The 27,623-nt window shown below is 43.3% G+C and overlaps 1 protein-coding gene across 1 annotated transcript in view; it reads left to right on the top strand.

Annotated features, from left to right (window-relative positions):
* LOC140476255 (exocyst complex component 3-like) overlaps positions 1 to 27,623 on the top strand; it is a 78,824-nt gene that overhangs the window by 28,091 nt on the left and 23,110 nt on the right. Inside the window, exons 4-7 of the mRNA XM_072568567.1 lie at positions 8,231 to 8,406; positions 22,100 to 22,709; positions 25,090 to 25,210; positions 27,203 to 27,283. Coding sequence (XP_072424668.1) covers positions 8,238 to 8,406; positions 22,100 to 22,709; positions 25,090 to 25,210; positions 27,203 to 27,283 — 981 coding nt within the window. The 5' untranslated portion in view covers positions 8,231 to 8,237. The remainder of the gene's footprint in view (positions 1 to 8,230; positions 8,407 to 22,099; positions 22,710 to 25,089; positions 25,211 to 27,202; positions 27,284 to 27,623) is intronic.

Raw genomic sequence — 27,623 nt, 5'->3', positions numbered from 1 at the left:
TGCTCATCTGACCAACCCATTTATATATTCCTGTAAACTACAATTAACTTCTTTGCTATTAACCACTCTAACAATCTTGCAAATTTGCTTAACATTCCTCTCACATTTTCATCTATAACAAACAATAAGGGTCCCAATGTTGATCCTTGTGGTACACCAATGGACTGTGGCCACTAATCACTCAAACAGCCTTCTTCCATTATCTTTTGTGTCCTTTTGCTAAGCTAATTTCTGATCCATTTCATCAAGTTTCCCTCAGTTCATGTGCTTTAACCTTCTCAATCAGTGTCCTGTTTGGGACATTGTCAAAAGCTTTATTAAAATCAATATAAATGACATTAACTAAATTTCTCTCATCCACATGCTTGATTACATTTTCAAAAAAATTGTTAGGCATCATCTCCCTCTGATGAAGCCACACTGACTATCCCTAATTAACCCATGTCTGTTCAAGTGGGTATTAATTCCCTTCTTCAGAATTTTCTCCAATAATTTCCCTACCACTGACGTGACAATCATCAGTCTGTAATTTCCTGGCTCAACTCTACTATCCCTCTTAAAAAGTGGAATGACATTACCTGTCCTCCAGTCCCCTGGCACTTCCCTGTGGCCAGAGAGGAAATAAAAATTTGTGTCAGATCCCCTGCGATTTTCTGCTTCGCCTTGCAGGTGCACTTCAGCTGGGCACTTGTTTGGTTTTAAGCCTACCAGAGCCTCCAATACTTTCCCATTTTCTATGTCACCTGTGCAAGTTCCTCCCAGTCCCTTTTTCCTGAATTCTGTACCTATATTCTCCTATTCCAGAGTGAAGACCGAAGAGAAGAAGTATTTATTCAACCACCTTCCAATATCCTGTGGCTTCACTCACAGGTTGCCCCCTTGGTCCCTAATGGGTCCTACTGTTTCCCTGGTAACTTCTCCCTTTTAGTGTATTTATAAAATATCTTAGGATTCTTCCTAATCCTGTTCGTAAGTCATTTTTCATGCCCCTTTTTGCTCTTCTTATGTTCCCTCCTACACTTCCTATATTCCCTTAGGGCCACAGCTGAATTGTTCCCTTCAGACTTGCTAAAAGCCCTACTTTCTCTGTGCAGTCCTAATTGTCCTCGACACCCAATAAGCCCTATGAACTTATTGCTCCTTCATTTCCCTTTAAACGTACTATGTTGGACCTGTACTCTCCCCGGCTTCTTTTTGAATGTCTCCCCCCTCCTCCCATTTGGTCCACTGTAGATTTATACAATACAGCACAGGCACAGGCCCTTTGGTTCACCAATTCTAATTCTAATTCTTATTTAGACCAGCTACATATTGCCCTTACATGGTTTGCATCCTTCTGTTCATCTCCTGTTCATCTGTCTACCAAGATATGCCGTAAATGTTGTTAACATGCCTGCTTCCACTAAATCCAAGGCAGTGCCTTCCAGGCACCCATCACCCTCTGAAAAATTTTGCATGCATTTCTCCCCTAACCTTTACCCCCTCTTAAGGTAAGAACGTGTGCCCTTTTGCAGTTGACTTTCCCACCCTGGGGAAAAGCCTCAGACTATCCATCCTATCTACGTCTCTCAATTTAGATCACTTGTTGCCCCTCATCCTCTGTCTTTCTGATGAAAAAAATCTGAGTTTACCCAACTTCTCCTCATCCCTAAAACTCTCCAGACTAGGGAACATGCTGGTAAACCATCTCTACACCCTCTCCAAAGCATCCATCTCCTTCTGGTAGTGTGGCGAATAGAACTGCATGCTGTTTTCTAAATGTGGCCTAATTAAAGTTTTATATAGTTCTAACATAACTTACCAACTTTAATATTCGATGCCACAGTCAATGAAGGTGTGCGAGGTGTATGCACCTTCTATAAACCTTATCTACCATCTTATCCACCTGTGTTGCCACTTTCAGGAATATGTGGATATTTACACCCAGATCCCTCTGTATGTTAATGCTTTAAGGGTTGTGCCATTTATTGTATAATTCACATCTGAATTTGACCTATCAAAATGCATCACCCAGCATTTGTCCATATTAAACTCCTCCTGCCTTTCTCTGCCCAAATCTGCAATCTATCCATATCTCACTGTATCCCTTGACAATCTGCCTCTCTGCAACCTGCCAATTTAGCTGTCATCACAACCTTACTAATGAGACCACCCACATTTTCCTACATATAATATATATACTATAAACAAAGATCCCAGCACTAATCCCTGAAGCACAACATTAATTACTGATCTCCTTTCCAAAAAGCACCCTCTTCCACCGTTATTGTCTTCAATGATTGAGCCAGTTTTGTATCCATCTAGCCAGTTCACCCCAGATCCCATGAGCCTCTATTTTCTGTAATAGCCCATCATGAGGTAGCTTTTCAAATACCTTATTAAAGTCCATGTAGACAACACCTACTGCCTTTCCTTCATCAATCATTCTTGTTACCACCTCAAAATCCTCAATCAAGTTGGTGAGACATAACCTTCCCTGCGCAAATCCATGCTGCCTATCCCTATCAAGTCCATTTGTTTCCAGGTGTGAAAAAGTCCTGTCTCTCATTATCATCTTAACAGCTTCCCCACCACTGACGCCAGGCTCATCAGCCTGTAGTTACCTGGATTATCACTATTTTGGCCATTCTCCAGGCCTTCAGAACCTTGTCTGAGGCCAAAGAGGTTGCAAAGATATCCAGTTAACGTCTCAGCTATTTCCTCCCTTGCATCATACAGTCTTCTGGGATAGATCTTGTCTGGGGTTTAGATCAGAGTGGTGCTGGAAAAGCATAGCAGGTCAGGCAGCATATGAGGAGCAGTAGATGTTGGAGGAAGGGCAGTAGATGTTGTCTACATGGACTTTAATAAGGTATTTGAAAAGGTACCTCATGATGGGCTATTACAGAAAATAGAGGCTCATGGGATCTGGGGTGAACTGGCTAGATGGATACAAAACTGGCTCAATTGGCAGAGACAAAGGAAAATATTTCACGTCTACCCTGCAAGTCGATGATTTATTTACTTGGAATATGAAGGGAAAGAAGAAAATGGCAACATTGGGAGGAAAATAAATTAGTACTTAAAAATCATCTTCAGCTATACATGTGATATGGAATGAACATTGTGAAAGATCTTCCCTTCCTACACCCTATTCGTTTCAGTAGAATACTTCATTTCCTCAAATCATTTTTATGAAATGGAGCTTAATTTAGATAAATGCAAAACAAACAAGGGCATGACTTACACAGTTAATGATTAGATTAGATTTGATTCCCTACAGTGTGGAAACAGGTCCTTCGGCCCAACAAGTCCACACTGACCCTCTGAAGAGTAACCCACCCAGACCCATTTCCATCTGACTAATGCACCTAACACCAAGGGCAATTTCGAATGGCTAATTAACCTGGCCTGCACATCTTTAGACTGTGGGAGGAAGCCAGAGCACCTGGAGGAAACCCACGCAGACACAGGGAGAATGTGCAAACTCCACACTGATAGTCACCCAAGGCTGGAATCAAACCTGGATCCCTGGCGCTGTGAGGCAGCAGTGCTAACCACTGAGCCACCATGCCGCCCCAATGATAGGGCCCTGTGAGTGTTGTTGAACAGACAGATCTAAATGTTCAGGTATATAGTTTTTTGAAAGTTGCCTCGTAGGTAGACAGGGTGGTAAAGAAGGCGTTTGGCTTGCCTTCATTGCTTATACCATTGAGTATATGAGTAGGGACATTGGTGAGGCCATTTTTGGAATAATGTGTACAGTTCTGGTCACCCTGTTATAGGACAGATATTATTAAATTGGAGAGGGTGCAGAAAAGATTTACAAGGATGCTATTGGGACTGGAGGGTTTGAGGTTATAAGGAGAGTCTGGTACTTTTTTCCTGGAGCGTTGGAGGCTGAGGGATGACCTCATAGAGTTTATAAAATCATGAGGTGCATAGATAATGTGAATAGTAAAGTTCTTTTCCCTTGGATAGGGGAGTTCAATTTCAAGGTGAGAGGAGAAAGATTTAAAAGGGACCAGAGGGGCAACCTTTTCACACATTGCGTGGTTCATTTATAGAATGAACTGCCAGAGGAAGTGGTGGCTGCAGGTACAGTTACAACATTGAAGACATTTGGACAGGTACACGAATAGGAAAAGTTTAGAGGGATATGAGCCGACCGCAGGCAAATGGGACTAATTTAGTTGGCCTGGATATGTTGAACTGGAGGGTCTTTCCATGCTGTATGACTCTGACTCTCTCACCATAAATGTTACAGACTCAACTAACAGACACACAGCTCTGTAATTCACTGGGAAGTACATGTTAGTATTAGGCTGCTCTTATATTGTCTTTTTAAAGTAAAAGAATAATCTGCCATTATGTGTTTACTTGCAGAAAGAATGAACATCTATTGTTCATGCATAATTTGAATTGTTTTACTGCAGAGAAATAGATGGAATGTTAGGCACACAATGTGAAAGGGGAGGGGAGCAAAGCTTTGAATAAACTATACTCCATTTCTGGAACATACAGTGCTGACACTGAACTGATGCTGCAGATTATTTGAACAGCCCCCATCAGCCATTTTCCATCCAAACATTTGAAGAACGTGTTTCGCGAGCAGCAAATCTTACAGCACAGCTGGGAGACCTTAACACAAACCCTGCTGCTTCGAAATGAATAAAAATTATCACCGTACTGCAGCTTGTAATATCAGTCTAGCAGTATTTTGCAAACCATCTCTATATTGTCAAACTGCTTGTATTAAGCAATATGTTAACAGATATTTTCAAAAACAAAACAAACACAAAAACAAACAAATCATAACTTATGCTTCTGGCAATTAGGGTATATCAGTCTTCATTTGGATTCATGATATTTTCTATAATATATTCAACATTCCAAAATATATGTTTGGTATGTATACTTTTTATTTGATCATTTTTAAAAATAATATGATGCTTAGTTAGAATAGTGGCACATTGTGCTTTTAAACCCAGTGATCTGAAATAAGTTCAAATCTGTAATTATCTATCCAGTTTCACAATTACTCTGAATGTTGTGACTCAGAGTAAAATGCTCCCCTGTAGGGAGGAAGAAAAAACAAACTGAGGTCACTAGTTCCATTTCTGTGGGTGACTAGTTCTTGATAATTATTGGAAGGGAATATTGTTAAATAATTTGCCTTCATTTATTTATTTCTGCAATTAAAAAAAAATCCTAGTTTGAAGTACGGAGGATTAATGTGGGTATACCTTCCTGAAGGGCTTTATCCACATTGACAGCGAAGGACTCTTTGGGTCATGAGCAGTGATAAAGGAGTATGCCTCACATCTGACCATACCCAACCAAACTGGAATCCTGAGGGAGGCCACTGGGAGAGATGGCTGATAATAAGCCATTTAATTGACTAATTCAAAGTTTGTGAGAAGATTTGTAGTTCGGGTGCTCGTTGTTGTGGTTCTGTTCACCAAACTGGGAATTTGTGTTGCAGACGTTTTGTCCCCTGTCTAGGTGACATCCTCAGACGCCGGAGCAAACATCACAGAAGCGCTTCACAGGAGGCTCCCAAGCACTGAGGATGTCACCTAGACAGGGGACAAAACGTCTGCAACACAAATTCCCAGCTTGGAGAATAGAACCACAACAATTGACTAATTGGATATCTATTGCCACCTCCTGCTTTTCAGTCAGTCAGTCTCTAAAATACTCCAGTAAAATCCAATCAAAGCTGTGCTCTATCCTTGTAACACTAACAAGTTTCTTTAATATTTTCTGACCAGGTGAGGAGAGCTGACTTTGCTCTGCTTTTTATAATCTCTTTGGTTAGCTGCAACTAAGGTCTTATTTACTTTTAGTACATAGCTATACCTCATCTGAAATGATGGTTGTTTAGGGATATCCTTGGTCAGCAGCAACTGTGAATACTGTAGATATCTTTAAGATCCACATGATCAGATATTTCTTTGATTTGGTTGACTAATGAGCTTTGGTTCTGCAAGAGAGACTGAGAACAACAAAGAGAGTAAACAGTTTCTTTCAGATCAATTTTTCTCTCTGCTGCTCGACCAAAGCAGCTGTTTGAAATGCAGCTCATTCTTGTATTTTCATATCTGGACTCAACGTTTTCCAAGCTAGGTAATTTGCCAGTTTAATTCCCAATTAATGAAACTTATCCATAAAGACAAATGCATAAATATGTGAATCAGCAGGAGCCTACAAGGTAGTCAAAAACAAATATGTTCACATTAGCTGATTGTACAAAGATTAGATTACGGAGATTTAAGGTTTTATACAAGAGATTTAGACGGAGATGCAAAAAAGAAAAGGCTGTTTAGCCAACAAGTGTTTATGAAACCATTCCAATGGAAGTTAACTATCTTCTAATTTAGAAGTTATATTTGAGATCCATGCCCTTCTTCATTTCTAATCTAAACTTTGTGATATGATCAGTCGTACCTTCACAGGTCCACTTGGGTCAACTCATTTTTCAGCAGCAGACCCAGCCAGGTGTAATTACCTTAGTTTCAATGGTACTTATAATTGATTTGATTAGACCATAAGAAATAGGAACAGGAGTTGACTGTTCACTGCCTTGAGCCAGCTCCACCATTAGGATCATGGCTGATCCAACATTCCTCACATCCACTTTTCTGTAACCCTTGATTCCCCAAGAATTTATCTATCTCCGCCTTAAATATACACAAGGACTCTATCCACAGACACCTCTCTGTGGTGAATTCCAAAGACTCTCAAGCATCTGAGATAAGAAATTCCTCTTCATCTGTCTTAAATTGGCACCCTTTTATTCTGAGACTATGCCCTCTGGGTCCTAGACTCTCCCACGAGGGGAAACATCCTGTCAGCATTTACTCTGTCAAGCCCCATACTATATGTTTCAACAAGATCACCTCTCATTCTTCTAAACTCCAGTGAGTAGAGTCCCAACCTGTTTAGCCTTTGCTCATAAGACAATCTCTCCATAGGAGGGAATTTCTGAACGGTCTCCAATGAAATGATATCTTTCCTTTAGATAAGGCGACCAAAACTGTTCATAATTCTCTAGACGTGGACTCAGTAGCACCTTGTAAGTCACACTAAGACTTCCCCACTCATATGCTCCAAACCCCTTTGAATAACGGCCTGCTATAATTGAGAGTGTGGTGCTGGACAAGCACAGTAGGTCAGGCAGCATCCGAGGAGCTGGAAAAATGACATTTTGGGTAAAAGTCCATCATTGGGAATGAGGCTGGGAGCCTCAGTGGTGGAGAGATTTATCCGTCCACCCCCGAGGCTCCCAGCTTCATTCATGATGGAGGGCTTTTGCCCGAAACACTGATTTTCCTGCTCCTCTAATGCTGCCTGACCTGCTGTGCTTTTCCAGCACAACACTCTCGACTCTAATCTCTGCAGTTCTCATTTTCGTCTGATTACCTGCTACACCTGTGTGCTAGCTTTCTGTGTTTCATACACAACTACCCTGAAGTCCCTTTGTGTTCAGCATTCTAAAGTTCTTCTCTAGTTGAATAGCATGTAGCTCTTTTGTTCTTCATTCCAAAATGAATAATTTCACATACCCCATTTGGCAATTTACTTAATCTATCTCTATCTCTGTTATTTGTATCCCTATCACAACCTGTCTTTCCACCATTTGTGTCATCTACACATTTAGCTACTGTACATTCACTTCCTTCCTCCAAGTCATAATGTATATTGTAAACAGTTGCAGTCTCAACAATTATCCTTGTGGAATCCCACTAGTAATAGATTGCCAACCTGAAAAAGAGCTTATCCCCACTTGCTGTTTCCTGCCATTAGCTAATTCTGTTTTGCCAAAGTGCCAATATACAACCTTTTTGTGATGTACCTTGTCAAACGATTGTGAAATGTACAGTTACTTTCTTTGCAATAAAAATCAATACTTCTAGGAAAATAATATCACACATTGTAATTTTAGAGGGAATTATTGATGCATGTGGGATCCTATGTCAATTAGAGATCTCTAATTGTGCACTCACAGTTTTTGAATAATGGACAATTTACTAGATTATAAATTATAATTGTGATTTACTCAAATTATCCTTTTACCTGTACAAAATTTGAATTTGATGTTGAAATCGGATTGTAAACCATGCAAAAAGAAACACTAACACATATGTTTTGATGCATTTGGATTAGGAATGATTTTGCTCTCAAATCAGAGGACTATCATGAACAGTTTAGAATAATGATAATTATGATAAATTCCTTTTTAATATAGTAGGAAAATGTGGAAATCTAAATGGGGAAGCAAGATCAGTAGTTCTGAAGAAGATAGTTTAATCACTAGGGAAAATGCTGATGAATTTAAATCAGAGAAAGCCAAAAAATTGCAAAAATGTTCACAAGAAACAGAAGACAAGCTTTATTTTTCTGATGGACCTGATGATTGTAAAGGTAAATATGTTTGGTATTGTTCTATTCTGAAATTTTTAAAGATTTTTTGTCATTTTTATAAATTGTGCTAGGCTTCTCTGAAAGTATTCTTTTGTTTCATTTTTTGAGATTATTCATACCAAACAAACAGTCTTAATATCTTTCAAGTGCTGCGGATAGGAACGGTACTCATAATGAAAGCAAACTATACAAAAACACTCACTATTATTCTTTTCCCACAATAAACCAAGTGGAAAGATAGGAGTTTCTCCAAATACATCTTCACTCATAATACTCGTACTGAAATCCGGGATTGGGTGTTCAATCAAGTGACAATACTTCATGTGTGAAGTAGGATGGGGAATACTGGGATATTTGATAATAACAATTATTGCAGTTCTCATGCAGACTACTCTGATTGGGAGGCCATTGGTTTGCTGACAGGAATTAGAATGTTGACTGACGTTTTCCACTCCTTATCCAGGAGTTGTAATGCAAGTCTGCTGTACTGATAAATTGATATAGAGAAATTTCCTAATTTGTATGTCACGATTCTGCCTGCACTGAATCTACCCATGCATATACTAAAGGGCTTCAGTTTTTCGCTTTTCAGTTATAGTTCTTTCTTCACTGAAGGTTGGAAAACTTGCTAGGTATTTTTTTCCATTTGTACAGCCATTGATTCTTTAAGCAATATTTTTCAGTTTGGAGTTTGAACTTAATGGCTAGCAGGCTGTTTGGCCATGGCCAACTAAGACAAAACCTATCACATTTGTGTAGGAACTGAATTGAGTTTGCCCAAGCACATTTTCTTTCAAGTCTTTTACAACGCACTGAGAAATTAGACTCTCTGGGTTAAAATTTGAGACAGTTTGGGTGGGTGTGGAGGCCAAGCATAGAGTCAAAGATATTTTGTTATGCCAGCCAGTGCATTGGTTCTTTAGTCCTAGTGTAAATGCTAGACTCCCATCTGCTGGTTATCTCTGCTATTGATCCTACCAATCACCTGATTTAAAGATAGCCATGGGCATGTACACTTCTAGACCATATTTTGGGTGCGTAACTGCAATAGAGGAATCACTAAATGGTAAGTTGTACCTGAAGGAGGTAACTGGCATTCTGTCTGAAGGATACTAGATGTGCCATTTGTTTTTTTTAAAGCAATCTTAGTCTAGAATGAAGTGGACTTCACTTCTATGACTATATTCATTCAGCAGACCAAATTGCAAAGTTCAACCTGACCTGGGACTCTGCCCCTACCACTGACCATACCCACTGCAGGCCTTATGTGGGTCAGGTTGAGGTACAATCCAATGCAATGGAAATTGTATAATGTGAATGGTACAATGTGGACAATTGTCAATTTTTAGTAAGAGTCTCACACATCAGTCTGTTAAGGTTAGCAGCAGCTCCTCCTGGTGGTGTGATTTTGGTGTTAGTGCCAGGATTGGTGACTTGTTAAGTTTCAGGGCCATTGCATTTTGTCAAGTCATCCAGACTACTAAACGTTAGCTGGTTCAATTCATACGGTGAAATGTTCCCATTTTCAGTTAGTGTTTTGTCTAGTGTGATTTATTCCACGTGGCCTGCCATAGTGTGCATTGACTTTTCTCATGCAGTTTTCCACTCTTCACCTCATTACTTATACAACCACATTCTTGATTGCCTTAACGGAAAATCACAGGCAGGAATATTCACCACTGCCAGGGCCTTCTGGCCTTCACACACCTGGTCCATATTTAAAGCCCACTTCAAACACTGCAAACTAGGAGCTACTGCACACCTGTGGTACTCGAAACTCTACCTTCATGACATGATATCGACAAAAGGAAAACTCACTTCCTGCTTCATGGATAGGGACCTGAAGGTGGTGATGGCGAAGAGGGCAATCTTTTTCCAGCTTTCTGCAACCGGAGGCTATGCCACCAGATCAAGCCAGCCTGGACACAAGTTACAACTTGGCCTCAGGTAAAGTGAGATACCCAGCAATAGTGCAAGAAGGTCAACAAACTGCTGTGCAGTGCAAAGGTAAATATCACCATCTTCCCTCTGCTACCTCACACTCAGAGTCATCACTCACACTTACTCTGCCACTGCACCCATCCCTCATCAAGACTTATGGGCTATAACTCCATTACATGCATCATGTCCGCTCAATGGCTCTTGCCCACCACAAGCTAACCCTCCCTACCCTTTAGACTTACTATGAACTCACTAGGAATGCCTCACCACCTCTCCTACCTCATCACTAATAAAAACAGACCTCATGCTCACTGAGTGCTGGCTATGGGTGAGTTGGATCAGTGTCAAGGACTCTCCATGTGTAAGAATAGGGTGGCTTGGTGATGGGCTTTGGCGCCTGTGGAGTTATTTCACACAGGATGTATCTCATGACTTTTAGGTTGCTATCTTAGCAATCACATATTCTGCAGTTAGAGTCTGTGGCATCCACCTCCATCATATTCAATCTCTTTCTTTGTCTCATTGCAACTACACCCCTTACGGATTGATGTCTTCGCGAAACCCTGATTGACCTAATGTATTCCCTGGACTGCTTACACTTGACCTGCAGCATTGACTGTGGTCCAATTCTCTGCAAGAACAAGGATCCCTGGACCTTGGTAGGACCAAGTCCCTGGACTGGAATCAGGCAAACCCCTTGACCAATTGTGGCAGTCCTCCTGACTGACTGTAGTCTTCCTTCGCCACACAGTGGACAGTTTCCACATGACCTCAACTTCTTGAATCACATGCAGTGTACCTGTTATGTAAGCTGCAAGCATATGTTGCAGTGTTAGAAATTTGGGAAAATTCTATGCGATGACCCGTGAGGCCCTTCTCAACATAAAGACCAAAATGCCACATTTTACAAACAAATCCTGGACATCGAGATGAGGTCCTCACTAGTAATTGGTGAGAGTCAGACTAACTGGTAATATTGCACCTTATCATTCTGAAATTTGCCACAAAGTCTCTAATTGCAGAGTATGTCATTGCTAAAATATCAACCTAAAAGCCATAAAGATACATCCTGTATGAAATAATTACACAGAGGCCAGTAGCCCCGTAACCAAGTGACCCTTTCTTTACACATGGGGAGCCCTTGACACTGATCTAGCTCCCTCAGAGCCAGCTCTGAGTGAGCAGGATGTCTGACACTCCTGTATTTATCTGTCATCTATGAGGTACACCTGGCTGACCTTGTTACAATCACTATATCTCTCCCCCTTTGAGTCTGAGGATATAGGCTTTTTTTGTGTGTGTGTGGCTCCTCCCAGAGCATTTTAGCATCTGGACAGGTTCGTCCAACCCTAATATGTGCAGCGTGTAAATACACAGTAGCTCGCCTCTTGTTCTCAGAGCATCTCGGAAGAATGTGTTCTCTTCAGGCTACAATGGCATCGGGACGGTGAGATCCGCTGTATCTATTTCAGGTTCCAAAGTATCTTTAAACGCTTGACAGAGATGGAGAATCCACAGATTCTGGAACAGTTAGAAAGGCTGTCAAGGAACCAGACACGTTTTTCTCCTGCACTGTTTGTGGGTTTGCAGCTTTCATATGGTCTACACACTTGTTTAGGACCATCGCATCTACCTGAACTTTAAAACATTACTGGACCTGACTTTGCATTGACCATGACACTTACCCGTGCAGGGCCATTCGAGTAGTTCCTACAACAACTATTTTTCCCTGAAGTAAACTGTCTCTCTCGCTTAATGGAGTCTTGTGCCTGACATTGGCATTCCTGATGCAGTTCCATCCTGCCCACTCCACCACCATCACCCAGGTCCACGAAGTTCAGATTTAACCTGGGTGTGGGGAATCTTCTCCCTATGAACAACTCTGCTGGAACTATAGTTGCATATAGGGATCCTATAATCAAATAAGTACAGGAACAATTTGTTATCTTGTGAAGCTGTAGGCTATTTCTTTAAGCTTGCTTTCAAAGTTTGGACTGCTCTTTCTGCCAGGCCATTGGGTAATGGATGCTATAGAGCTGTCCTTGCATGTTGAATAACATTCAACTTTAGGAAATATCTAAATTCCTTGCTGATAAACAGTGGCTTATTATCTGTTACCAACACTTCTAAGAGTCCATGTATTGCAAAAGACGTGTGCAGTTTTTCTGTTGTCATCTCAGTGTTTGATGAATTAACTCTATGTAAGTCCAGCCACTTTGAGTGGACATTCACAATGAATATGAACATTGAGCCCATGAAGAGGACTGCATAGACCTTTGAGTCCAGAGTTTACCTGGCCACTTGCATGATTGAGAGAGTGTTGCAGTTGTAATTTTTCTCCTTGTTGGAACTCTGGGCACTGCCCCACCTACACAACTGTGTCTGAATCCATTTCTGGCCACCAGACATAACTTCTCAAACACCTCTCATTTTGGAAAGCTCTGAAAGACCCTGGAGGAGTTCAGCCATTATCTGTTAGTGACCTTTGCTCAAGACACTCATTCTTGCTCCCTGCAATAATATGCCATCTGCAATTGGGATCTGGTCTCCCCGGGTCCAAAAAGGTTTCACTTCAGGTTGCGATGGCCCTTTGGTTTCCTGCATCATCACCAGCTGTTTCAGTTTTGCCAGGACCAGATATTTGTGTCCAAATCAGGTCAGGCAGCATCCGAGGAGCAGGAAAATCGACGTTTAGGGCAAAAGGCCTTCATCAGGAATAGAGGCAGGGATCCTCCAGGGTGGAGAGATAAATTGGGGGTGGGGGGGGTGGTGCTGAGGAGAAGGTAGCAAGGAGTACAATAGGTGGACATTTCCGTCACCTCCAAACAGACCCCACCACCAGAGATATATTTCCCACCCCACCCCTTTCCGCAAAGTCTGTTTCCTCCGTGACTATCTGATCAGGTCCAAGCCCCCCCCCAACAACCCATCCTGTTGTCCTGCCACCACAGGAATTGCAAAACCTGTGCCCACGCCTTCTCCCTCACCTCCATCCAAGGCCCCAAAGGAGTCTTCCACATCCATCAAAGTTTCACCTCATCCACCAATATCATTTATTGTATCCGTTGCTCCCGCTGTGGTCTCCTCTACATTGGGGAGACTGGACGCCTTCTCACAGAGCGCTTCAGGGAATATCTCCGGGACAGCCGCACTGCTCCATGGCCCAACATTTCAACTCCCCCTCCCACTCTGCCGAGGACATGCAGGTCCTGGGCCTCCTCCACCACCGCTCCCTCACCACCCGACACCTGGAGGGAGAATGCCTCATCTTCTGCCTTAGGGAAAGTTAGACTCCTAATAACCCAAACAGCTGTGGGTTCACAAGTTGTCAGAAGAATTACACATTCCCTTTCATCTGCCCAATGTCTTTTGCCCAGAAAATATTAATTGTTTCCACATACTGAGTACAGTCTTCGAAGATTAACTGCCCCAATCAGAGAACTTATATTCAATGAAATCTACCTGGCTGACCTCAGTACACTCTGTAAATGCATGAATTTGCATGTGTGTCCTTTATAAAGTAAGCTGGCATTAACATGCAAGTTATAGGTGTCTGAGCTCTTAAGGGTTGAAAGGTTGGTTAATTTGGTCCAAGGGCTGAGGAGGATGGCGGCCAAGGAACATGCAGAGGAATTGTGGGAAGAAAGTTTTGCATGATGGGTAGGACAAGCTTTTAGGTTAGATTAGATTCCCTACAGTGCAGAAACAGGCCCTTCGGCCCAACAAGTCCATCCTAACCCTCTGAAGAGTAACCCACCCAGACCCATTCCCCTACTCCCCACTAATGCACCTATCACTATGGGGCAATTTAGCTTGGCCATTTCACCTGAATTGCACATCTTTGGACTGTGGGAGCCTTCCAACCTACCAACCTTGGCATAAACCAAATCATCCACCGACATTTCCGCCACCTCCAAACAGACCCCACTACCAGGGATATATTTTCCTCCCCACCCCTTTCCGCCTTCCGCAAAGACCGTTCCCTCCGCGACTACCTGGTCAGGTCCACGCCCCAAACAACCCACCCTCCAATCCTGGCACTTTCCCCTGCCACCGCAGGAACTGTAAAACCTGCGCCCACACCTCTATCCAAGGCCCTAAAGAAGCGTTCCACATCCATCAAAGTTTTACTTGCACATCCACTAATATCATTTATTGTATCCGTTGCTCCCGATGCAGTCTCCTCTACATTTGGGAGACTGGGCGCCTCCTAGCAAAGTGCTTTAGGGAACATCTCCGGGACACCCGCACCAATCAACCACACCGCCCCGTGGCCCAACATTTCAATTCCCCCTCCCACTCTGCTGAGGACATAGAGGTCCTGGGCCTCCTTCACCGCCGCTCCCTCACCACCAGACGCCTGGAGGAAGAACGCCTCATCTTCCGCCTCGGAACACTTCAACCCCAGGGCCTCATTTCCCCTTCCCCCACCTCACCCTAGTTCTAAACTTCCAGCTCAGTAACTGTCCCCATAACTTGTCCGGACTTGTCCTACCTGCCTATCTTCTTTTCCACCTATCCACTCCACCCTCTCCTCCTTGACCTATCACCTTCATCCCCTCCCCCACTCACCCATTGTACTCTATGCTACTTTCTCCCCACCCCCACCCTCCTCTAGCTTATCTTTCCACGCTTCAGGCTCACTGCCTTTATTCCTGATGAAGGGCTTTTGCCCGAAATGTTGATTTCGAAGCTACTTGGATGCTGCCTGAACTGCTGTGCTCTTCCAGCACCACTAATCCAGAATCTGGTTTCCAGCATCTGCAGTCATTTTTTTTTATTTCAAAATATACTTTATTCATGTAAATAAATCTCTGGTACTTGTACAATTTTCCATGTTGTTCATAGTTATCTACATTGCATGTCTTAACATTACATGAACAAATTGAATTAATCAAATTCACAGTTATCCTATTAACTGTTTCCTTTATTAACTATCCTGTCTCTTGGTATTTGGCTGTGGCTTCAGCAGAACCCACCTAAAGAGTGGGTCCCCTGTTATATGAAAGCAAATGAAACTTCTTTAACCCCCAGTTCATGGAGTTACCATTGTCCATTTGACTGTCCTGTCTCTGGGGTGGCTGTCTACACCCCAAGGTAAGCACGAACTGCTGGACCTTCACTGGGCTGAGGTAGCTATCCAGCTCCTCACTGGGGTAATTTACCCGCTCTGGTGTCATTGAGCCAGGGCAAGGGTCCTCACTGTCCAGTTCTGTGTCTGACAATGGGACTGTCAGAGGATCACAGCTCTCGGTTGCCTGTAGTTGTGGGGCAGTGGGTACCTCCTGGTTCTCACTGGGTGGAGGGTGGACTTCGGGGGGTCCGTTGTTTCCTGGTTGGGAGGAAATGCCCTCCTCTTTACCGACGGCGCTCTGTCTCTTCTTCTGGTGGTGATGGCCTTCTTTGCGTCCATCTTCCCCCTCCGAAGAGCTGGCCGTCCCTCCCTCGTGCAGCTGTCTTTTCCCCTTTTGCTGGGAGGCTTTGGGAGCCTGGCAAGATTTCCTCTTCCTGTTTTTAACAGGTATCCACTCCTCTGCCTGCTTGATTACCTCCTCCTCCTCCATTTCTTCCATCTGCCCGGCTAGAGCTAGGATCAGCTGCTGTGTCTCTCCGCTGGCTGCCCCCTCCTCCACTCCAGCCTGTTCTTCTCTCTGGGTGTCACCAGACTCCGTTTCTCTGCTGTCTGGGTGGACCTTACTGGTCTTTGGGGGTCCACGGCTCACATTGCCACCTCCAGCCATCTGTGCGTAAGTGGGGCCCCCCCCGTCTTGGGCAGGTCTTATACATGTGGCCCGCCTCTCCGCACAGGTTGCAGCTCTTTTCTTCCTGACAGTCCTTAGTCAAGTGACCCTCCTGTTTGCAGTTCCTGCAGATGGTCACTTTGCAATCCGCTGCCACGTGTCTCGACTTTCCGCAGGTTCGGCACACTTTTGGCTGCCCTGCATATGTCAGGTAGCCTCTGCTCCCTCCAATTGCGAAGCTCGAGGGTGGGTGGAGGATGTTCCCACTATGGTAAAAACAATGACTGCAGATGCTGAAAATCAAATACTGGATTAGTGGTGCTGGAAGAGCACAGCAGTTCAGGCAGCAACAAGGTAAAAACAATGACTGCAGATGCTTTGGCCCTCAGAGTTACCCTGACCTGCCGCTTACTGGTCCAGATCCCAAAGGGGTCGATCACATCAGTGGCTTCTCCCTCAACTTGGACGTACCTTCCCAGGAAGGTCAGGACATCAGCCGCTGGAACATAAGGGTTGTACATATGGATTGTAACAACCCGATTCCTCTGCAGGAAGCACACACAATGGGGTTGCTGACAAGATGGAAAACAGCGGCTCCCCTTCCTTCTCCTACTTCACACTTCTGAAGGTCACATCAAAGTAGCCTGCCCCAGGGAAATCCTGCAGGCAGTATACATTTTTTTTTATTTCAAAAATATACTTTATTCATAAATGATTTGATGGTCTGTACATTGGATCATGCCATACATATGTCCATATTTACAAACACAGGTTCGACTTTATTCTTGTCCTTTACAATCCTGTGCATTTTTTCAATCTTGTATATATACATATATTTGGCTGAGGCATCAGCAGAGCCCAAAAAAACGTCTGTATGGGCCCCCTGTTCTTCTTTCGGCAGGCCGATCTTACACGGTGGTCTTTCCCCACCGCGCCTTGGCGGCAGCTGCCCCAAGCTTCAGCGCGTCCCTCAACACGTAGTCTTGGACCTTGGAATGTGCCAGTCTGCAACACTCGGTCGGGGTCAACTCCTTCAGCTGGAAGATCAACAGGTTTCGGACCGCCCAGAGAGCGTCCTTCACCGAGTTGATGATCCTCCAGGCGCAGTTAATGTTCGTCTCGGTGTGAGTCCCGGGGAACAGGCCGTAGAGACGGGGTCCCGCGTCACGGCGCTGCTCGGGACAAACCTCGACAAGCACCACTGCATTCCTCTCCAGACTTCCTCTGCATAGGCACATTCCAGAAGGAGGTGTGTGACAGTCTCGTCCCCCCCGCAGCCACTTCGAGGGCAGCGTGCGGTGCGGCAGAGAGTCCGGGCGTGCATAAAGGATCTCACAGGCAGAGCCCTTCTCACCACCAGCCAAGCCACGTCTTGGTGCTTGTTGGAAAGTTCTGGCGATGAGGCATTCTGCCAAATGGCTTTGACAGTCTGCTCAGGGAACCGCTCGACAGGATCCGCCCTCTCCTTTTCCCGAAGGGTCTCAAGGACGCTACGTGCTGACCACTTCCTGATGGACTTGTGGTCAAAGGTGTTTTTCCTCATAAATTTCTCCACGAAGGACAGGTGATACGGAACGGTCCAACTACTCGGAGCGTTCCGCGGCAGCGAGGCCAGGCCCATCCTTCGCAACACCGGGGACAGGTAGAACCTCAGTACGTAGTGACACTTGGTGTTTGCGTACCGGGGATCCACGCACAGCTTGATGCAGCAACACACAAAGGTGGCCATCAGGGTGAGGGTGGCATTGGGCGTGTTTTTTCCCCCATTGCACCGGTCTTTGTACATAGAGTCTCTTCGGACCCGGTCCATCTTTGATCTCCAAATGAATTGGAAGATGGCCCGGGTGACTGCGGCGGCACAGGTCCTGGGGATAGGCCAGACCTGTGCCACATATAGCAATACTGAGAGTACCTCACACCTGATGACCCGGCCTGGGTATCCTGTTGCGGGGAGGCAACTTCACCATCTCCGAGGTTAAGGAGGTGGTGGGCGGGCGCCTCCTCGTCGTGGACGTCAAATACAGAAACGCTCCCGTGAGACTAATCAACGTGTACGCCCCAGTGGGTAAGAGTGAACGGTTGGCCGTCCTGCAACAGCTTCCACTGCTGCTGGCTACGTCCAGGCCGGTCATTCTGGCCGGAGACTTCAACTGCATCATTGATGCTGATGGACGATCCGGCGGGGGGGACAGTAAACCGGACGCTACGTCCAGGGCCCTGATGGAAACGGTCAAAGACGCCAAGCTGCACGACGTCTTCAGCGCCCCTGCAGATGGAGCGCAGCGTAGATACACCTGGTCACGGGCAGACGGGTCTATCCGCTCAAGGATAGATTACCTGTTTGTGTCCCGAACGCTCTCGGTCAGATCCACCGACGTCAAGCCGGTGTTCTTCTCTGACCACTGCCTCCTGCTGGCCGACTGTCACCTACAGGATGAACAGCGGGCGGGCAAGGGAACGTGGAAACTGAGCACTAAGCTGTTGACCCCGGGAAACATCGAAGAGCTCAAGAGGGATTACGCAGGTTGGAGAACCGTGAAGCCCCTCTTTGAGTCTCCAGCGGACTGGTGGGAAACGGTAAAAGGGAACATCAAGAGGTTCTTTATCCTCAAAGGTGTCCAGGAGGCGAGAGAGAGGCGGGGAAAACTGTCCCAGCTCCAGGAAAGTATGCAGAACCTGCTCCTGCTGCAGACGATGGGGGTGGATGTCACGGAGGACCTCAAGGAGGTGAAGGGCCAGCAAGCCTCGCTCTTTGCCTCGGAGGCCTCCAGGATAATCTTCCGGTCCAGGGTCCGCTCGGTGGAGCAGGACGAGACGTGCTCACGTTTCTTCTTCCAGAAGGTGCACAAAGAGAGCTCCGTGCTCAGCAGCCTGAAGAAAGAAGATGGCTCGGTAACGTCATCTCAGGCTGACGTCATGAGGATCAGCAAATCCTTCTACGCCAGCCTGTATGACTCGAAGCCGACCGACAGCGCGGCCTCCCAGTCGTTCCTGTCCTCTATCACGGAGGTCCTAGATGACGGAACACGAGAGAGGCTGGACCAGCCGCTATCTCTGGATGAACTGACCAAGGCCCTCGAGTCCTTCGAAAAGAATAAAACTCCCGGAAGCGACGGCTTACCGGTCGAGGTTTATTCCGCTCTTTGGGACTTGATCGGCCAGGACCTGCTGGAGGTGTATGTCAGTATGCTCCGGGCAGGTACCATGAGTGAATCCATGAGGAAAGGCATCATCACCCTCGTCTACAAGCGGAAGGGGGAGAGGGAGGAAATTAGAAATTGGAGACCGATCTCACTGTTAAATGCAGACTACAAAATCCTGTCAAAGGTCATCGCCAACCGGGTCAGGTCTGCTCTGGGATCGGTGATCCACCCGGACCAAACCTGTGCTGTACCGGGCAGGAAGATCTCTGAGAGTCTCGCACTCCTCAGGGATACGATCGCCTACGTGCAGGACAGGGGGGTGGACACATGCCTCATCAGCCTTGACCAGGAGAAAGCCTTTGACAGGATATCGCATACATATATGAGGGATGTCCTCTCCAAAATGGGCTTTGGGGAGGGAATCGGAAATTGGATCAGACTGCTCTACACCAACATTGTCAGTGCAGTCTCAATCAATGGGTGGGAATCAGATAGCTTCCCTGTAAGATCTGGAGTCAGGCAGGGATGCCCCCTCTCACCTGCCTTGTTTGTGTGTTGCATAGAGCCATTTGCCGAATCCATCAGGAAGGATGCGAGCCTGAGAGGGGTGACTATTCCTGGCAGCGGGGGCCTGCAGGTTAAGGCCTCCCTGTACATGGATGACGTCGCTGTTTTCTGCTCGGATCCGCTGTCCGTGCACAGACTCGTGTGCATCTGCGACCAGTTCGAACGGGCCTCGGGGGCCAAGGTAAACCGAGGCAAGAGCGAGGCCATGCTCTTCGGGAACTGGGCCGACCAATCCTCTATCCCCTTCACCGTCAGGACTGACCACCTGAAGGTGCTGGGTATTTGGTTCGGGGGGGCTGGGGCGTGCGCCAAGACCTGGGAGGAGCGGATCAGGAAGATGAGACAGAAACTAGGCAGATGGGGGCAACGGTCGCTCTCCATCGCGGGAAAAAACCTGGTCATCAGGTGTGAGGTACTCTCAGTACTGCAGGCAGTATTTTTTTTATATTTCAAAAATATACTTTATTCATAAATGATTTGATGGTCTGTACATTGGATCATGCCATACATATGTCCATATTTACAAACACAGATTCGACTTTATTCTTGTCCTTTACAATCCTGTGCATTTTTTCAATCTTGTATATATACATATATTTGGCTGAGGCATCAGCAGAGCCCAAAAAAACGTCTGTATGGGCCCCCTGTTCTTCTTTCGGCAGGCCGATCTTACACAGTGGTCTTTCCCCACCGCGCCTTGGCGGCAGCTGCCCCAAGCTTCAGCGCGTCCCTCAACACGTAGTCTTGGACCTTGGAATGTGCCAGTCTGCAACACTCGGTCAGGGTCAACTCCTTCATCTGCAGCAGCAAACCCACAGCATCCCAACAGTACCTTCTTAATAAACAGGGTGCGGTCGAGTGGTGTATGATCCTCAATCTTCTTCACAGTCACCCTGACTGTGTTTCGAACCCCCTGCCCAGGGCTGCGGGCAGCTGTCGAGGCCATAGCTTTGAGGTTGGCTGGTCCCTGAATTGGCGTTAGGCCGAAGCCAGCATGAAGATCCACCAAGAGCAGGTCAGCACAACCAAACGATCCTCCAATGTCCAATCACGATCCAGCGATGATCTCTTCACTAGCTCTGATGACTCGCAACTCAACACCTGTCCTGCTTTCTCTGAGAATGTCCTGCAGATGCTTTTTTTTTAACCTAGAAAGTGGGCCTTATTCAGGTGTGACAAATAGCATGCTAAATAGCATCTAACGTATGTTGGCCAGGCCCACTTTTGAATAATGGATTAGTGGTGCTGGAAGAGCACAGCAGTTCAGGCAGCATCCAACGAGCAGCGAAATCGACGTTTCGGGCAAAAGCCGTTGGATGCTGCCTGAACTGCTGTGCTCTTCCAGCGCCACTAATCCAGTATTTGGTTTTCAGCATCTGCAGTCATTGTTTTTACACTTTTGAATAATGGCTACTTAAGCGGTGTAGAGTTTATTATAGATACCTTTGGGATCTTCTCACTGTCAGAGTAAATATAGGATGACCAGATGTTCAAAAACCAAACTGATGCACATTGAAGAGCCTTGAGAATTGATTATGTAGCACAACTAATGGCAAAAGGAGGAGGGACTGTTGGAGGTGGGAGGTCATGTGCTGACATAATTTAAATGTTTTCCATTCTTTGAACTATTACATAAGAGTAAAACTGGCATAATTGTGTCTGCTTCCATTACATTTTGCTCATCTTAGGTGTTATAGTTGTAGGGTGCAATTATATAATGAGATTGTTTTAATGTAATTGCATAAAGTGAGGGAGATGCTGCGGTTGCAAAGGGAATTGGTAAAGGGGATTCAGTCAGTGAAAATCCATTCATTTGAGCTATCTGGAGAAAGCTATTTGATCACCAGAACGCATTGTGAAAAAAAACTTGTTCCTGACAAAACAAGACATCTAGGAGAAAGTGAGGACTACAGAGGCAGGAGAGTCACAGTCAAATGTGTCGCTGGCAAAGTACAGCAGGTCAAACAGCATCCAAAGAGCGGGAGAGTTGATGTTTCGGGCATAAGCCCTTCATCAGGAATGTGATGGGGGTGGGGGTGAGCAGGGGGCTGAGAGATAAATAGGAGGGTGGAAGTGTGTCTGGCAGCCCTAAGTAAATGTCTTTAGAAGTGTAGGAAAGAAAATTGGCAGTTTTTTAAAAATTGTATTTCATTGTTCCAAATGTTATTAATATTTACTGAATCTAGTTGTCAAATAGAATTAAAGATAGGAGTACTAGATCTCTAAATAATTGAATCAGACTGTACTTGTTACATCTTCTGAAAATAACCTGTTCGATTTTATTTAACTTTCTTTCCTAAGTTACAGAAGTACAAAAATTAATGCAAGATCGAAGGTTCAAGGAAGTGAATTCTTGGCTTGATCAGCACAAAGACAGATACAGTTCGCTGAAGAAACCTATAGTAAATAACATGCAAACAAATCCAAAACAGCACACGATATTGGATGTGGACAGTCTTTTGGAAGAATTGAAAAGCAATATTTCATCATTTAGTGGGACATTGCCTCCAGAGCAGGACGAATTTATATTATTGGTGTATCGTGTAGTTGAGCTGGAAGATGACAGGGTGGCTCAGTTGAAAGAGGAACTGGAAACAGACAGCTTAGAATGTGAAAGAACAAAGGAATGGAAACAACAGTTTACTGAAATAGTGGAATTGTTTGTGCAAAATCAAATTCCGCTATTCCTGAAAAATGGTGCCGAAAATGATGTAGAGAAATATGTAACAAAGCTGCAGAAGATTGTGTTAACCAATATATTGTCTTTTTCAAACCAAAATGAGATCTTTAAAATATTTGCAAAAGCTTACCATGCATGTATTTTTCATCACCTAAATCAAGTTTTCCAAGCAGATCTGGACATCGAAGATTTATTCAATGTTTTATCCTGGATCACTCATAAATATAAAAGGTAAACCTCCCCTTTCATGAGCTTAAGAGTCTTGTTCAAACTAAAATTTTAAAGAATATAAATAGCAGGAATATCAATAACATTGATATTCGTATTCTTATTTACTTTCAATGAACTTTCTACACTAGCGATCAGCTTGTACCCTATGGCTGTAGGAGCAAGAACTGACATTAAAATATGTTTAGCATAAATCTGTTAGTTAGTAGCTTTTCTCTGTTGGTACACAGCTAACTAGATCTACAAGCATTGCCAATCACAGTACTATTTTGGGCAGAAATTATCAACAAAGCTAAGATTTAATTGTCTGATACTTTTCTTGCAGCAGGAGACTACATTTGGATCATTTGGCCAAAGATTCAGGATTATACCAATATAGCGTTATGTCTGAAACTTGCTCATTATGAGCACAAATTGCTGCTGGATCACACAATTACTTCTCTAATTGATTTATAGTTACTTTATTAAGTATCAGAGGACTAAACGATAAGGTAGAACCACAATCAATATCAATGAATATTATTGAGGGCAAGCATTTCAGCCATTTGACCCCGAGCTTACCACATCTACAGAAATATTTGTAGTGATTGGCATTCTCTTCCTTTTATGTAGCCCATATAAAGAAAGCGATTTCTGATCTTCTGATGAGAAACTATTAAGGATCAGCTGATATATACGGGTCATGCCTGAGCAACACTAAGTCTTCTCCCTTCACCATATTTCAACATTTTGGGTTGCAATCTGGAACATTGGCTTGGTTTCTTGCATTTAATTAAATGCTTCACTGAAGCAAAAAATTGTAAAACTTGGAAATAACACACAGTGGTCTGACTCGGTGTTTTTAGCTTGTGTACCTGAAAACTGGTATGTTCACTTCCCAGTTTTATTGTTTTTATAGACATTTTTTTCCTTTTGTCTCAGCAGGTTTGTGGAATGTGTAAGAAGTAAAGCAGTTAATGAATTTCATGCATCCACACCCCTTTCTGAATAGACAGTTATAGAGATGTACAGCATGAAAACAGACCCTTCGGTCCAACCTGTCCATGCCGACCAGATATCCCAACCCAATCTATTCCCATCTGCCAGTACCCGGCCCATATCTCTCCAAACCCTTCCTATTCATATACCCATCCAAATGCCTTTTCAATGTTGCAATAGTACCAGCCTACCCCACTTCCTCTGGCAGCTCATTCCATACACGTAGCACCCTTTGTGTGAAACAGTTGCCCCTTAGGTCTCTTTTATATCTTTCCCCTCTCACCCTAAACCTATGCCCTCTAGTTCTGGATTCCCGACCCCAGGGAAAAGACTTTGTCTATTTATCCTATCCATACCCCTCATGATTTTGTAAACCTCTATAAGGTCACCCCTCAACCTCCGAAGCTCCAGGGAAAACAGTCCCAGCCTGTAACTCAAATCCTCCAACCCTGGAAACATCCTCGTAGATCTTTTCTGAACCCTTTCAAGTTTCACAACATCCTTGCGATAGGAAGGAGACCAGAATTGCACGCAATATTCCAACAGTGCGGTTTGAATTTTGACGGGCATGAATTTCAGCCCCTCAAAAGTATCAATGTAATAGCTGACCCCATAAATTTAACCTTAAAAGGCAGTCAAAAAAAATTCAATTATTACTCGAGTATATACTCGAGTCATAATTAACATAGAAAGTGAAGAATAAATAGAGATATAGAAGACAAATGTGGCAAATATTTGTGAAGAGCTACAACTCCATCTGTGTGGAGTTTGCATATTGTCCCTGTGTCTGCATGGTTTCCTCTGAGTGCTCCGGTTTAAATCTTCCTTTTATTTTCTTTATCCTTTCCAACTGAACACACCACCAACAACACTTATAACATCTTTAACATAGTTAAAAATTACACAACACTAAGTTATACTGTAACAGGTTTATTTGGAAGCACTGTCGAATTATAACCTGGTGTTGTGTAGTTTTTTAACTTTGTCCACCCCAGTCCAACACCGGCATCTCCACATCATCGTTAGCTTAGCAATATATGCCAAGAAGCAGTATCACAGGAACCTTATCAACCAAAATGTAACAGTTCAATAATGAGCATTATAGGGAATAGAAGAAAACAACTTTAGATGCAAGGTGTATAATTGTAATTTAGTAGGTTATTGAGTTTTCATTCACTTTGACTCCACAAAAACTGCATTAGTGAACTTTCTAGAACAGGTGTAGGGACAGATTGTCTGCTCCTATTCCCAGTCAGGAAATGATGAGTGACTTGGGACTTGAGAACAGTGAGGAATCCTCCCCAAAATAACAAGTGAAAATATTTCAAAAAATTTTCTTGAAGGTATGGAGTGAGGAAAACCCCTTATTTACGCATAATGCCATCTATACATTTTTGTCTTTCAGTGAAGAATTCATGGGCCATCCTGAAATTAAAGATATAACTCTGAAAGCATCAATGTTAGATCCCTTTTTAGAAGCCAGATGTGTGTATAGTGCTTCAGAGAAGTTGATCAGCACAGTACAGGTAAAGCCAAAAGAAAGAAATTAGTTGGAGACATCACTGTATAATAACTATTCTTCTCAATGCAGAATGTATTATCTTTGCACTCTCTGCTGTGTGGAATTGCCAGATTTATTTTCCACATTTAAATGAGTGTATCCCACTTATAGTTTGAAAGCATTATGAGCCAAATATTCATTATTCATGATTTAACAAGTTCACACTGTACCCATTTGTTTTTTCTTTTTGATGTGATTAACACTAACGTGTTTTTTCTTTACAGTCAAAAGTGGTATCAGAGTGCATGAAGCTACTTGAATTATTTTAGAAATAAGTCATATAATTCTTCTATATTAAGAACCTAGAAATGATGCTCTTGCATTAACGATTAATAGACAAAGTTAAAAAACTACACAACACCAGGTTATAATTCGACAGTGCTTCCAAATAAACCTGTTACAGTATAACCTGGTGTTGTGTAATTTTTAACTATGTTTAAAGATGTTATAAGTGTTGTTGGTGGTGTGTTCAGTTGGAAAGGGAAGATTTAAATCCTTACATTTAAATGTTGTTGAACCTTATGCATTGCATCAGCAAATATTTCCCTTTTTAAAAACAGACCAATAAAAGACACATCATATGTTTCTCCTGGTCGGACAACCTAGAACAAGAGATCATAGTTTTAGGCGAAGCAGTGGCAGATTTAAAATAGAGATAAGGAAAAATCCTTTTGTTCAAATGATCATGAATCTGGGGAATTCCCTACCCCAGAATTTGGTGCATGCCAGGAAACTGGATAACGTTAAAGAGGAGCTGGACAAATTTTTAATTAGTAACCGGTAAAAAGATATGGTGAGCAGTAAGGACAGTGGAGTTGAAGCTGAGACTAAATCAGGGGCTGGATTGCCTACTCCTGCTCCTGGTTCTGATGTCCTTATGTTCTTAAAAGATAGAGTTAATAAACCTGCGACACCACACATCTTAAATATAGTTTGAAAATTTGGAAATGGAATGTTTGCACTCTGAACACATTAAGCTTTTTATAACTCTCAAACTAGCATAGAAAAGGGATTTTAAATTAATTAGGAAACAGAGTAAAGGGAAGAAATAAGAATTTCTTCAACTTTGAGGATCCCCGTGACACTGGTCACTATAAATGAATGGATTTATTAATGTTTAGGCTTTTGAGTGGAAATTGTGCAATAATAGATCCATTCCTTTAAGGCCTGCAATTAGTTTGTTTTTTATCCAATTAACTATTGGCTAAGACAACAATTAATACAAGAGGCAAGAATTTCCCATTCTTCTGAAGGTACTTTAATGAGCAATTGGCAGCAGTTTCTGTCATTATTAGTTCAGCACTGCTGAATGGTAATAAGACAGCAGCCAACAACTATGTAGCGTGATTCAGTAACAGAACTTGGAGAAATAGAGATTTTTGACACAATTGTCATTTTATTCGTAGAAGTAGGATTGAAGTAAATGTTATAACTGCAGCTATGTTAGGCCTCTAATTGCTAATTTGAAAACTTTGGCAATGACACTTAGGCCATTAAGCAGCTGAAGACATTCTATTCTCTTTCCCTCTTCTTATCCAGTAATGAGTGTTTGCATACGTAAATAGAAATATGACTGAGGATACATTGAGAAAAGTTAATCCTGGAAATTTCAATATGGGATTGGAGTTGAATAATGAGTGAACCATGAACCACTCTAATGCTGTGGTGGAAATCCTGCTTGGGCATTTTGCTATAAACAATCATCTCAACTGGATGCTCTTTCATCTTGATACATCTGTAGGAGAAATTTCTCTGAATCCACAAAGAAGCAACTCATTTTCTTGAGTTATTTTATAATTTTTACCACTATATGTTTTGTCACCCAAGTATGAATACTAGATGAAATGTGCTTCCTGAAGTTTGCTGTATTAATTTTGAAACTTAAATGTATAGACTATTTAAATTTCGGAACTATCCTTTTTTAGCCTGGCTGAAAGAATGACTCATTTATTTTCAGTCAGAAATCAGTGCAAGGCTATCAAGAAGTCTTAAAATGGAAGACGTGACATGGTCACAGCTGCCAGCTAAAATCAAACAGGTAGGTATTTATTCAATTATATACAATAATTGTGTCTACCAAGAAATGTTATTCTATATTTTGTACATTTTCATAAGTGCATGAATCATGTTAATTCTAACTGGATTTGTAATGTAAACATTATCTGGTTCAAGCCTAAAATCCTAATGTTCAACATCCATTTCCACTGATTTACATTGAATATCTATATTGAAATAGTTAAAAAAAATCACACAATTTGATTAGACTGAACCATGGGTTGCCTCTTACCTGCCCTCTGAAGTAGCATAACCAGCCAACTGGTTAGATCAAACTGCTTTCTGTGGTTTGAGAAGAATTCACTGCACTTCCTCAGTGACTA

The sequence above is a fragment of the Chiloscyllium punctatum genome, chromosome 4 (genome assembly GCF_047496795.1).
Source record: "Chiloscyllium punctatum isolate Juve2018m chromosome 4, sChiPun1.3, whole genome shotgun sequence".
In the NCBI taxonomy this organism is placed as follows: Eukaryota; Metazoa; Chordata; class Chondrichthyes; order Orectolobiformes; family Hemiscylliidae; genus Chiloscyllium; species Chiloscyllium punctatum.
Note: the sequence above shows the minus strand (reverse complement) of the source record. Positions and strands in the feature narration are given on the sequence as shown.